General features: G+C 39.3%; 1 protein-coding gene and 1 non-coding gene across 2 annotated transcripts; one reads left to right on the forward strand and one right to left on the reverse strand.

The window, feature by feature from the left end:
• The first annotated feature begins 5,310 nt into the window (after positions 1 to 5,310).
• Positions 5,311 to 5,413, forward strand: LOC145118247 (U6 spliceosomal RNA). Its single transcript, XR_013713207.1, has one exon. It is a non-coding gene; the product is annotated as a U6 spliceosomal RNA (small nuclear RNA).
• A 1,521-nt stretch (positions 5,414 to 6,934) lies between these two features.
• On the reverse strand, positions 6,935 to 10,998 carry LOC145115924 (DEAD-box ATP-dependent RNA helicase 11-like). The gene is made up of 6 exons (XM_079052278.1): positions 9,886 to 10,998; positions 9,533 to 9,616; positions 9,189 to 9,431; positions 8,940 to 9,107; positions 8,738 to 8,851; positions 6,935 to 7,888 (listed from the first exon to the last, which is right to left on the reverse strand). The coding sequence occupies exons 1-6, from the start codon at positions 10,573 to 10,575 to the stop codon at positions 7,196 to 7,198; spliced, it is 1,992 nt and encodes a 663-aa protein (XP_078908404.1). The 5' UTR covers positions 10,576 to 10,998; the 3' UTR covers positions 6,935 to 7,195.
• Between the last annotated feature and the right edge of the window lie 1,461 nt (positions 10,999 to 12,459).

The following is a 12,459-nucleotide window of genomic DNA, read 5'->3' on the forward strand; positions in this document are numbered from 1 at the left end:
CACCTCAGGGAGTTGCTGGAGGTTCTGCGACGAGAACGGTTGTATGCCAAGTTCTCGAAGTGTGAGTTTTGGTTACGAGAGGTCCAGTTCCTCGGACATCTCGTTAACCAGGAGGGGATTTTGGTCGACCCGGCCAAAGTCGAGGCGGTTATGCAGTGGGAGATTCCGAAATCTCCCTCCGATATCAGGAGTTTCTTGGGATTAGCAGGTACTACCGAAGATTTATTCGAGATTTTTCCAAGGTTGCAGTACCCCTCACTCGTCTAACGAGGAAGGGGGTGGATTTCCGAGGGGGCCCTGAGCAGCAGAGGGCATTTGAGACCCTCCGGCGATGTTTGTGTGAGGCGCCAGTGTTGACGCTCCCCGAGGGAGTCGAGGATTTCGTAGTATTTTGTGATGCGTCCATCACATGTCTGGGGGCGGTCCTCATGCAGAGGGGATGAGTGATAGCCTATGCATCGCGGCAGCTGAAGCCGCATGAGACGAGATACCCTACGCACGATCTTGAGTTGGGAGCGGTGGTCTTCGCTCTCAAGATTTGGAGGCATTATCTGTATGGGGTCCGATGTACTATATACACGGATCACAAGAGCTTGAGGCACATCATGGATCAGCCGAACATGAATATGAGGCAGCACAGGTGGCTGGATGTAGTCAAGGACTATGATTGTGAGATCCTTTACCATCCTGGTAAAGCGAATGTGGTTGCGGACGCTTTGAGCCGCAAGTCAGCTGGGTCTTCTACCCCGGCAAGGTGTATGAGGATAGCGGTGGATTCCCCGCTTGTGATCTTGATTAGGGATGCTCAGGTTGAGGGCATGAGACCAGAGAACTGGAAGATGGAGCGGATTAAGGGCGAGAACGCCCGGTTTGTTCAGGATAGCCGCAGATTATTGACCCGACACGGTCGGGTTTGGGTTCCGATGTCCGGAGGGGTCCGGCAAACAGTGATGGAGGAGGCTCATAAGTCTCACTTTTCGATACACCCGGGGGCCACCAAGATGTACCGGGATTTGATTTTGAGCTACTGGTGGCCGTGCATGAAGCGAGAAATCGTTTGGTACGTCAAGAGGTGCTTGACTTGTAGGATGGTCAAGGCCGAGCATCAGAGGCCGCATGGTAAACTGCAGCCCCTGGAGATTCCCATGTGGAAATGGGAACATATCACGATGGACTTTATTACCAAGTTGCCGAGAACGGCGAAGGGGCTTGATGTTATATGGGTCATCGTGGATCGATTGACCAAGAGTGCCCATTTCTTGGCCATACGGGAGAGTTCGTCGGCCAAGAGATTGGCCGATATGTACGTCAGCGAGATTGTCTCTCGCCATGGGGTTCCAGTCACCATTGTCTCCGATCAGGATGTCAGGTTTACTTCCCGTTTTTGGCAGAAGTTCCACGAGGAACTGGGTACGCGGCTGCACTTTAGTACAACATTCCATCCGCAGACCGACGGTCAGAGCGAGCGGACCATTCAGACCCTCGAGGATATGTTGAGGGCGTGTGTTATTGATTTCGGTGGGAGCTGGGATTCTCACCTACCGCTGGCAGAGTTCGCCTACAGCAACAGCTATCATTCCAGTATTGGCTCCACGCGTTTTGAGCTGTTGTATGGTCGGAGATGTAGAACCCCGGTATGTTGGGGTGAAGTTGGACACAGAGTGATGGGTCGAACAGAGGTAGTCTTGCAGACTACCGAAAAGATCCAGCAGATCAGACAGCGGCTGCAGACCGCTCAGAGTCGGCAAAAGAGTTACGCTGATAGACGCCGATCGGATTTAGAGTTTCAGGTTGGTGACATGGTACTTCTGAAGGTCTCGCCCTGGAAGGGTGTGATCCGCTTCAGGAAGAGGAGAAAATTGGGTCCCCGTTATATTGGGCCATTCAGGATTATTGCCAGGGTTGGCAAGGTGGCTTATAGGCTTGAGCTACCGGAGGAGCTCAGCCGAATTCATAGCACGTTCCATGTTTCGCAATTGCGGAAGTGTATTATGGATCATGAGGCAGTAGTATCGATGGATGATATTCAGGTCGATGAGCGCCTGAATTACGTGGAGAGGCCTGTAGCCATCTTGGAAAGGAAGAAGAAGATTTTGCGGAATAAAGAGATACCTTTGGTAAAAGTGCAGTAGGAGCATCGGAGAGGATCCGAGTGGATGTGGGAGCCGGAGGCGGAAATGCGGGAGCATTACCCGGCATTGTTTATTCCAGCAGACTTCGAGGGCAAAGTCTAGTTCAAGTGGGAGAGAATTGTAACGCCCCGATTCTCAGGTATTGTTTAAATAAGAATTTAATTTGTTTCAAGGCCTACTCGACAAGTTGGTTTCCCTACTCGTCGAGTAGCAACGGGTTTGGTACGCGTGTTTAGTGACCTACTCGCCGAGTCCATGAAGGGACTCGACGAGTAGGAGCTGGCAGAAGAAACCCTAAATCCCGGGGTTTTGCACCCTATTTAAGGAAGCATAAGCCTCCTTTGGCCTCTTTGCAGTTCTAGAGAGCTCTTAAGAAACCCTAATTCGTGTGGTGCTCTATTGTGTGTGTATTAAGCTTGGGAGGAAGATCTTTGGAGAAAAGGAACTTGGAAGGCAAGGGAATTGGATCAAGGAAAGTGTGGGAATCAGAATCTACCTCAGTTAGCATCTTCCAGAGGTATCAAATCGCCACATTTACTTCTTTTCCCTTCTAGATCTCTTTTTGTTAAGTTTGGGGCTTTTATGGATCTTTGAGTTGATAAGGTGGACTATGGGCTAGATCTGAAGTTGTAACTTCAGATCTGGACCCTTCTTAAGTCCTAGAGTCATAAAGTTTCTGGTTTGGGCGTGATTGAAACCTCTTTGAGTATGAAACCCCCATTGTAAGCTTGGATTTGACATTAAGAGCCTTTGTAGCTATGCATGCACGTAAAGTTTGCAACTTTACATGAAAAGCATGCCTTAGAAGCTTGGATTTGTAGTTTGGAGCCGTTGCATGGCTCAAATGAGTCTGTATGGAAAAAAGGACTGAAGGGACTCGGCGAGTCGCATGGTCGACTCGGCGAGTCATATGAAGATAGGCATGAACTCTGCGAGTTGGAAGAACAACTCGGCGAGTCCAATGAAGATTGTCGTAGACTCGACGAGTGGATGAACAACTCGGCGAGTCGGATGAGGTTGCCCTAACTTATGTATGCGCGGGTAACTGTCGAGTTGCAAGAAAGAAGCTCGACGAGTGGCCTTAGGGTCTCGATCGTAAACCAAAGGAACTCGACGAGTCACTCAGGTGACTCGGCGAGTGGGTTAGTACTTCAAGGAACTCGGCGAGTAGCCGGGGGTACTCGGCGAGTCGAGGTCAACATGGACTGTTGACCTTGACTGATGACTTTGACTTTGACCAGGATTGATAAGTTGGCTTATGGGTATGATTATACTATGGTTATAGGTGGTGGAGTTTGTGGCAGTGATCCGAGGGTTGAAGTTTATCTACCGAGTCGACATCTGCAAGGTGAGTTATCCTCACTATATCGATAGGGTCTAAGGCACCAATGTCGGCCAAGTTGTTATCGTTATGGTATGCTACATGTGGATATGATCTGTTAGATCAGAATTAGGATAGACAGTATGTTATGCTCTTATGATCCGTAGGGATTGATATGTTAGTGACCTGCTAGGTTAGTGCTCTAGTTATGAGAGATTGCTATGTTTGGTGCTCAGTGAGATAGATACGTTTGATGTTTGTATATGCCAGTATATGTTAGTTATGCGCACATGGTTATTTGTTTGTTGCTTGGGTTGAGGCGGTCCTGCTTTGTGCTGAAGGCCAACACACCCTATGAGCGGTCCGGGAAGACTGTAGGCCCACGTAGCGGTCCAGTCATGCCGAAGGCTCGGTATAGATTTAGTTGGACTGTAGGCCCTGTAGGGCGGTCCAGTCAGGCCGATGGCCCAGTATGCATGTTGATTGATTATTACGGATATGGTATTATTAGTGTGGTATTGGTATTTTGGGGGTAGCTCACTAAGCCCTCGGGCTTACAGTTTTCAGTTTATTGTTTCAGGTGCTTCAGGAGTTCATGGCAAGGCGAAGGCGTGACCGTACCGCTCCTCATCCTTATGATCTGGCTTTTGGGACACTCTGATTGAATAATGAATTGAAAACACTTTTGTAAACAATTACTATTTGGTTTTATTTATGCTTGAAAAGTTTAAATTTGGCGTAAAATTTTGGATGTTACATTGTGTGAAAATTTTTATAAAATGTTAGGTATTTATAGGGTAAATGAATTTTTTTTAATAGTTAATTTTTTTAAAAAAAAATACCCGTTTGGCAACGGTTGGTTGAAGATAATTGAAATTATGTAGAGAGAAGGAGAGAAACTGTGTGAAAATTTTATAAAATGTTAGGTATTTATAGGGTAAATGAATTTTTTTAATAGTTAATTTTTTTAAAAAAAAATACCCGTTTGGCAACGGTTGGTCAATGGAAAGGTTTGAAAGTAACTCGTTTTTTCCGGTTGTGACACCAACAAGCTTCGCCCTTAACGAGCAAAAACGAGAAGGGGGGTGTTCCCCCCATTACCACGTCGTTATGGCGTTCCACCTCAGCATAACGAGCACGAGATGTGCCCATACCGTCTCGTCTAAATAACCATGTTTGATTATTGTGAAGACGACATATAGTAGTGCAACGGACCAAGAATATGATTCATTTATACATGAAATTGTTGAACAGTTAACACAAAATAAAGAATGAAGGCTTTAAAAAAATTGTTATGGTGGATGTATTAATTAAATTTCAGTGTTGTAAAACTAAAATTATGAAAAAGTATTTTAAGTTTAAAAAAAATCAGTTTAATTAAACTTTAATTTTTTTAGCAGAATACTTTAAAAAACAAACAGTTTTTTTATTGTAGGTTACACTTTACAGATGTTAGTCTAGTTTTTTTTTCTACAAATATAATCCATGCTATTTAAAAACAAGGGATAATGACTTAGGAGGGTAATTAGGTTTCCAGTTTGTCCGTATTAGGTCACTAAGGTTTTTTGTTTTTGTGCGTATTAGACCGATATGGTTGTTATTACTGTTTAGAAATAGTTTCTAAACAGTAATAACAACCATATTGGTCTAATACGCACAAAAAAAAAACCTTAGTGACCTAATACGGATAAAATGGAAACCTAATTACCCTCCTAAGTCATTAACCCTAATTTTAAAGACATTGAGAATATATGACCATCAACAGTAAACTAGTTCGTTTAGAACTCGCGTCGTCCCATATCGACGAGAAGAAGAACCTGCTACTCCTCTATATGGCGAAGCTCTTCATCTATAGTCGTCCCTTCGGGGACATCCGATAAAATTGAAACGATACAGAGAAGATTAGCATGGCCCCTACGCAAGGATGACACTCACAAATCAAGAAATGGTCCAATTTTTTTTTTTAAACCCTTCGTCGTCTTTCTCTGAAACCGTAATTCCCTTTTCAAATGCTAATAGAGTTCAATTGCAATTCTTACGTTTCAGTAGATGAACTACTAAAGTCATGATCAGACAACATGTGGATTCCATGGTCAGATTGATCTTCTTGTTGATGTCTTCAACCATTTGTAGCAAGTAAGGGTGATCTTTCTTTCTATAAAGTCTCCTTTAAGTTTTTTACTTTTCCTGTCATTAAGTTTCATGCTTTATAAACTTTCGTTTATGTGTTGTATATAGTCTGTATGTGTTTGTTTATGTGCTGATTTTTTATTCATTTTGCAACTTCAGTTTCTTAGTTCATGTTGTGGTTTTGCTGTTTATAAAATAATTGATAATAGGCATCATTTGCAAGTCCCTGTTGGTTTTACATTTCCATTCGTTATCAAATGTAGACATTGATGGGAGGTATCAAAGTGAGATTGTTTTTGTACATATGGATGTGTTCATGTAAACATTTAAATGACAAAAAAGAAGTTATTGATAAAATGTTGCATATTTATGTAATGAAGATCATCATCAATCACATGAGTTTTTGGACTTGGAAATTCTGGAAGGGTTGTGTCATAAGTTTAAATGGAAACAACCATTTTCAGTCAAACAAGTCGGTCACATTGATTAGTAAGCATGTTTTCTAAATAATTAGGGTTAATGACTTAGGAGGGTAATTAGGTATTCAGTTTGTCCGTATTAGGTCACTAAGGTTTTTTGTGCGTATTAGACCAATATGGTTGTTATTACCGTTTAGAAATAGTTCTTTTTACCAGTAAAAAAGACTATTTCTAAACGGTAATAACAACCATATTGGTCTAATACGCAAAAAAAAAAAAAAAAAAAAAAAAAAAAAAAAAAAAACCTTACTGACCTAATACGGACAAACTGGAAACCTAATTACCCTCCTAAGTCATTATCCCTAAAAACAAACAACACCATAAACAATGTACAAAACTCGTAGTCATGTTATCATATCTATGTGGAGTCATTTTCATGATAACTATCCCTTTAAACTTTTAAACAAATAAGAGTTGTAAAAGTTAAATATAGAGAGGGAGGATGTTGGGACACGATTCTATCAAAGCTCCACGAATACAAGACTTTGTTTTCAACATATGTTAATGAATACGCGTACGAAGTTTAGGTGAAATGAGAGAAATTAAATCACAAAATGGGATGCGTGCATGTAAAGCGTTTGAATGCCCGACTTTAAAGAACATATGAAAAGCGGACAAAACAGTGCTCTTCCTAGGATACTTTATGACAGAATGACTTTCATAGCTATTTACATAATTTCATTTTTCATGATTATTGTCCCTTAAAAATTTTAAACAAACAAAAGTATTAGAAGTTAAACACAAAAGTGAAAGCCAAAAGAATGTTAGGAACCATAATGAATACGCAATTTTTTATGTATAAACTATAAAGTGCATCATCATTCCGTTATACTAAAATTCATTCATTTATAAAACTTCAACTTTTCATTAGTAACATTAGCCATAACCATAACCAAAAGAAACAAGTAATTTAATCCCAAAATCTACCCTCAATTCAAACCATTAGTTTAGGTAAAATCTAGAATACCAACTACATAATATCTATACCACCACCCATTTTCATTTTTGTTAGCAAAAAATTAAGCAAAAACCTTAAACCTTATATATATATATATATATATATATATATATATATATATATATAACCACTTCCATAGATTGAAATTAAAGGGTGGAAAAACCGCCATCAACCACTATTTCCAACCATCAGCAACAACCGAGTCATACCCACTCCCGCCACCAGCCGCCCACGAATCACCATAGTCCACCGCCTCAGCCGCCGGAGCACCATAGTCAAAACCGCCAGAACTCTCACCATAATCCACATTGCCATAGGAGTTGCTATTTTCATTCCCACCATAACCCCCACCATAGGAATTGCTATTTCCATTCCCACCATAACCCCCACCATAGGAATTGCTACTTCCATTCCCACCATAACCCCCGCCATAGGAATTGCCATTTCCATTCCCTCCGTAATAACTCTCACCGTAAGAATTGTCATTTCCGTCTCCGTTTCTGTTTCCGCTCCTGAAGTCATGGGCACCAAACTTGCCGGAACCATAACGGCGGTCACTAGAGGAAGAATAGCTACTTGCATACTCATCAAGCCAATTGGGAGCTTCTTGGTGTGATTCCTTCATAAGATCGGAAAGGGATTTAGCAATTACCAAGTTTTTGCTGTTAAAAAAGGCGGTTGCTAAGCCCGATTTACCGGCCCGACCCGTTCTCCCGATCCGGTGGACATAACTGTCAATGTCACGGGGCAAATCAAAATTGATGACATGGGCGACACATGGGATGTCAAGTCCTCTTGATGCGACATCTGTCGCCACCAAGATTGGTGTCACTCCATTCTTAAAGGATCTCAATGCTCTTTCCCTTTCCTACATTTAACATAAAATTAATAATCAAATAAGATTACATGCAAGAAATAACAATTTACTTTCTTTAAATCTACCAAGTTACAACATGTTCTTCGAAATACAAAGCAACTTTTTATTGATAAAATTAGGTAAAGTTTTCAAAATATTGTAAGAACTAGAAGTCAAAAATTGAAAGTACAACACAATAAATTGGTAGATTCGTCAAAATTTAATGTTGTTATTTATTGCAATTGATGTGCGAAAATAAACGATTGCATTCAAATGTGTAAATAAAACATTTCCATCCAAAATCAAATCCCATTTACACCATTTTTGCACACCAGAATGATGTAAGAGAATAGAGTAACACCAAATTTGGTGTTACGATATTCATTTACACCATTTTAATGTTCTAACTTTTATGTACTATTCATTTACACCATTTTAATGTTTAACTTTTATGTACAATTTGGTCCTTTAAGTTTGAATAAATACACATTTGCAATTAAATTGTATATTTATATTTTAAATGTAATCATCAAGCTACTTGTAATAGTATCTAATATATTCAATTCATACTACTTACGTTTAGAATTTATTTAAAGATCTTTTAACAAAAAGATTTGTAAGAGAAATTTGAAAAAATTGATAAAAACAAAGAGTATTTTACTATTTTAGAATATAGATGAAAGTTAAAACTATTAATTTGGTGATAATCACTAGTTATACCAAACATTACACATGATGTGAAAAATGGTGTTATTAATTGCGATAATCTAATAAGGGAAAAAAATAATTTCATCTAATTACATAAATAAATAAAACTAAGTTGTTAATCTTGAAATAAATGAGAAAATAAGAAAGTCTCACAAATTGAACTTTATCGCCATGTATGGCAGTCGCCGGAAAACCAATCCGGCAAAGCCAGTTTTCCAAAGTATCTGCAGCCCGTTTCGTCTCCACAAAAATCACAATCAATGCATTCTGAATCAAATCAACAAACGACAAGAAAATTATAAAAACATTTACACCAATTTCAAAAGAGATAATCGATCGTATGATTCATATCTACCTTTCCTAGGTTTCCATTAGCTTTCTGATCATGAAGAACATTTCTTAAATACTCGCGTTTTTCCTCATCCTCGACAAATACGACTTTTTGAACGATCAAATCGGTGCTAGAACCGACTCTTCCCACCGAAAGAAATATGTAGTTTGAGAGAAAATCAGACGCAAGCCTCTGCAAAATAAAAGTTCATCCATTAATGGTGTACGATTGTTTATGTTTGTGTAGATTTTAAATCAATTTGATTAAACTAACCTGAATTTCAGAGGGGAATGTCGCGCTGAAAAGCATTGTTTGTCTTTGACCAGGAGGAGGCATATCCAAACACTCAACGATCTTTCTGATTTGGGGTTCAAATCCCATATCCAACATTCGATCGGCTTCATCTAACGCCAGATGTTTGATCTTTTTGAGCGACACTCTTGATCTTTCGATCATGTCAGTTAAACGTCCAGGAGTCGCCACTAGTATATCCACACCCTTTTCAAAGGAACGTAACTATCACCAATATCGAAGAACAATGAGTCCGATTAGATTCGAATATCGGGAACGGAGGATAAAAATGAAGAAATTGACTAAATCCATGTTCTAATACAAACCTGGTGTTGAATCGGCGCACCTCCATAAGCAACAGCAACTTTGACACCAGTTTGATGGCAGAATTTCTTAGCTTCTTCGAAAATCTAAAACAGATAAAACTCAAAAATCAAAGATCCAAACATATGATAAAGTATAAAGTTCCATAAAAAAAATATGAGCAAGCACTACAGAAACTTACGAACAAAAAAAGCAAATCAAACCCTTAAATGATAGCTAAAAATGTAGCAAAACGTACAGTGATATGAACAATCATCGATCATGAATGCAAAACATGATACACATGAGAGTTGTGAAAAGAATGGCATAATGAACAGAAACAAAATAGTGAAGAAAATGGAATCATGGAGTTCACCTGACAACAGAGTTCCCTGGTCGGAGACAAAATAAGAGCGAGTGGGTACGACACCATCTCCCTGCGTCCGTACGGCACCGGCGACTGTATTTTCAGAACGCCGCAGATGATCGGAAAGCAAAACGCCGCCGTTTTCCCCGACCCGGTCTGTGCACACGCCATTAAATCTCGTCCGGCCAAAGCTACAGGTATGGCATGGCGCTGAATCGGCGTCGGCTTCACGTACTTACACCTGTTCTTAATGTTATCGTTCAAGGAGTCACCTAAATCGATATCTGCAAACGTGTTCACTGGTTTGGGTACATCGGACCCGGTAATCTCAACGGGTATATCTTCATATGCATCGAAATTGATCGCCATACTCTTGTTTTCCGTTTCAGAAACTTCAAGTTCATTAAACTTTTCGGTGAGATTATCGTACTGGTTATGAGTTCTCGCATGTTTGTTAGGGTCATGGAACTCTTTATCGACCACAGAGTAGCCGCGTACGAAACCACGACCACCGCCTCTACTACCCCCACCGCGGCCACGGCCGCGGCCGCTACCATTGTTTCCGGTTTGATAACCGTACCTGGTGGTTTCATCTGCATTGTAGTTGTTTCTCTGGTGTGGTGGAACATAGTTAGGTCGACCACGTACGGATTTCGCAGCCATCTCTGCGTAAGAATCGGAGAAGAACGAATGCGACATGATTTCGTAAGAGTTGAAATGACCTAAAAGATATAGATTACAAAATGCAAAAGGGTATTAAACCCTATACTATGAGCTTGCTATAGTACTGTAGGGGGAGGATATGATTGTGATATATAGGTGAAGAAGATCAAGAGATTGATCGGAAGGAGAAAGGTCGTTTTGTGAGGTGTACTGCAATGGTAATGGTGTAGAAGAAGAGGGTTTTGGGAGTTTTCATGAGTGCAAAAAACCCTATTTTAAGAAGGATGAGGAGATGATGGGTTGGTTTTCATGGCGGAGAGAGAGAAAGCTCCGGTGAAAATGGAAGTTAAAAAGGGGAAGGAGGAAGGGAGTGGGTGGCAGAGGGTTACCGTACTTTTTGGAGCGTGAAGTCCAATCACCTGCAACAGCAAAATATCTGTAGATAACAAAATTTAAATAACAAGGAATTTGTATTTGTAGCTTTGTGATTATATCATCGTATTAAGTTTATTTGATCGAACAAACGAATATAATCACTTTTTCTTTAATGTATCAAAATATAACTTAATGTTTTATGTTTTTATAAATAATAGATAATATATAGCCCATAATTTGTAAAATTTTCATTGTGAGTTTCATTATTAACTATGAAAACAATTGCTTGTTTGATATTCATTAAAATTAAGAAAAATAAATTTGGTAATTTTGATTTGTTGTCTAAAATAAAATGATCATTATATATTTTTAATTATTTTTATCTTTTATAGTTTTTTATATATTTAAAAGACGAAATTGCAAAAATGGTCTTTGTGGTATATATATTTTTTCTGGGTTTTCGACTTTTTTGGTTTTGTGGTCCTTTTAATTATGTTTCTAGATGGAAATAGGCCCTTCGAAAATTAAAAATAACTATTATACTCTTTTATTTTTATTTTATATTTTTTAATACCTATATTAATATTTTAATAATAATAATTAAAACAATAGAATGGCTCTCTCTCTCTCTCTCTCTCTCTCTCTCTCTCTCTCTCTCTCTCTCTCTCTCTCTCTCTCTCTCTCTCTCTCTCTCTCTCAATCAATATTTTTGAGTTTATTTTATGCAAATTGAAACCCCCTAAGTTTATGTCTGTTTTTTCTCTTTGAGTAAATCGATCCACCACCCAAAAACACCTGCAAGATCGAGAGATTCACCCTTTGTGATTGCACCAACCTTTGATCTGAATAGTAAAAAGTTAATGACGAACAACCTTTTTATTCATCGGTATGTGTGTGTTCTCACTCCCATCTAACTCATAATGCAAGGGTAAAAGAAAGGACTCCAGAACAGAGGTTCTGCTCGTTTTTGTATGCCTCTGTTAAGAATCGATAATTGCAGAAAATTTTTGAAGAATAAGGGTTGTTGGCCTGTTGTTTAAGTGTGTATTTGTATATCTCCATCTTGATCTGGTAAAGAGAATTCTGATGAAAAGAAGTGCCCTATTGCTGACATGAATCAAATCGTTTCAACCAACAAAGTGCTAAATCGGATGAGAAATCAAGGGTTTTCACAGAGGGGTTCATTGTGGAAGACGATGAAAAGTACTTGCCTCAATCAAGTATGCTCAGATCTTGTTCCTCAATAGCTTCATTTTTTCCATATCTCCGTTCTTCCATAGATCCAGAAAAAACAAGGAGAACGTTAACGAAATCGTTGTTGGTGGGTTTGGGTTGCAAGGAGGAAGAACAAAGGGAAGGGAGCGTATGTTCTTGATTTTATATATATATATATATATATATATATATATATATATATATATATATATATATATATATATATAGGACAGCATAAACCGAAACCGAAATAAAAACCGATGGTGTGGTTTTTAGTTTTGCAAAAACCGAAAATGCTCACTGTGGTGCGGTTTCTAGTATTGCAAAAAA

The sequence above is a fragment of the Lactuca virosa genome, chromosome 5, assembly GCF_052849685.1.
Source record: "Lactuca virosa cultivar CGN04683 chromosome 5, Lactuca_virosa_CGN04683_v6, whole genome shotgun sequence".
In the NCBI taxonomy this organism is placed as follows: Eukaryota; Viridiplantae; Streptophyta; class Magnoliopsida; order Asterales; family Asteraceae; genus Lactuca; species Lactuca virosa.

Bases quoted from the DNA above. Each gene is read 5' to 3' on its own strand.
- LOC145115924 (XM_079052278.1), bottom strand. From the start codon at position 10,575: ATGTCGCATTCGTTCTTCTCCGATTCTTACGCAGAGATGGCTGCGAAA. The intron at 9,617-9,885 runs GTGAACTCCATG...TATCTGTTTTAG, and splicing joins CCAGGGAACTCTGTTGTCAG to ATTTTCGAAGAAGCTAAGAA. The intron at 9,432-9,532 runs GTTTGTATTAGA...TATTGGTGATAG, and splicing joins GTGCGCCGATTCAACACCAG to TTACGTTCCTTTGAAAAGGG.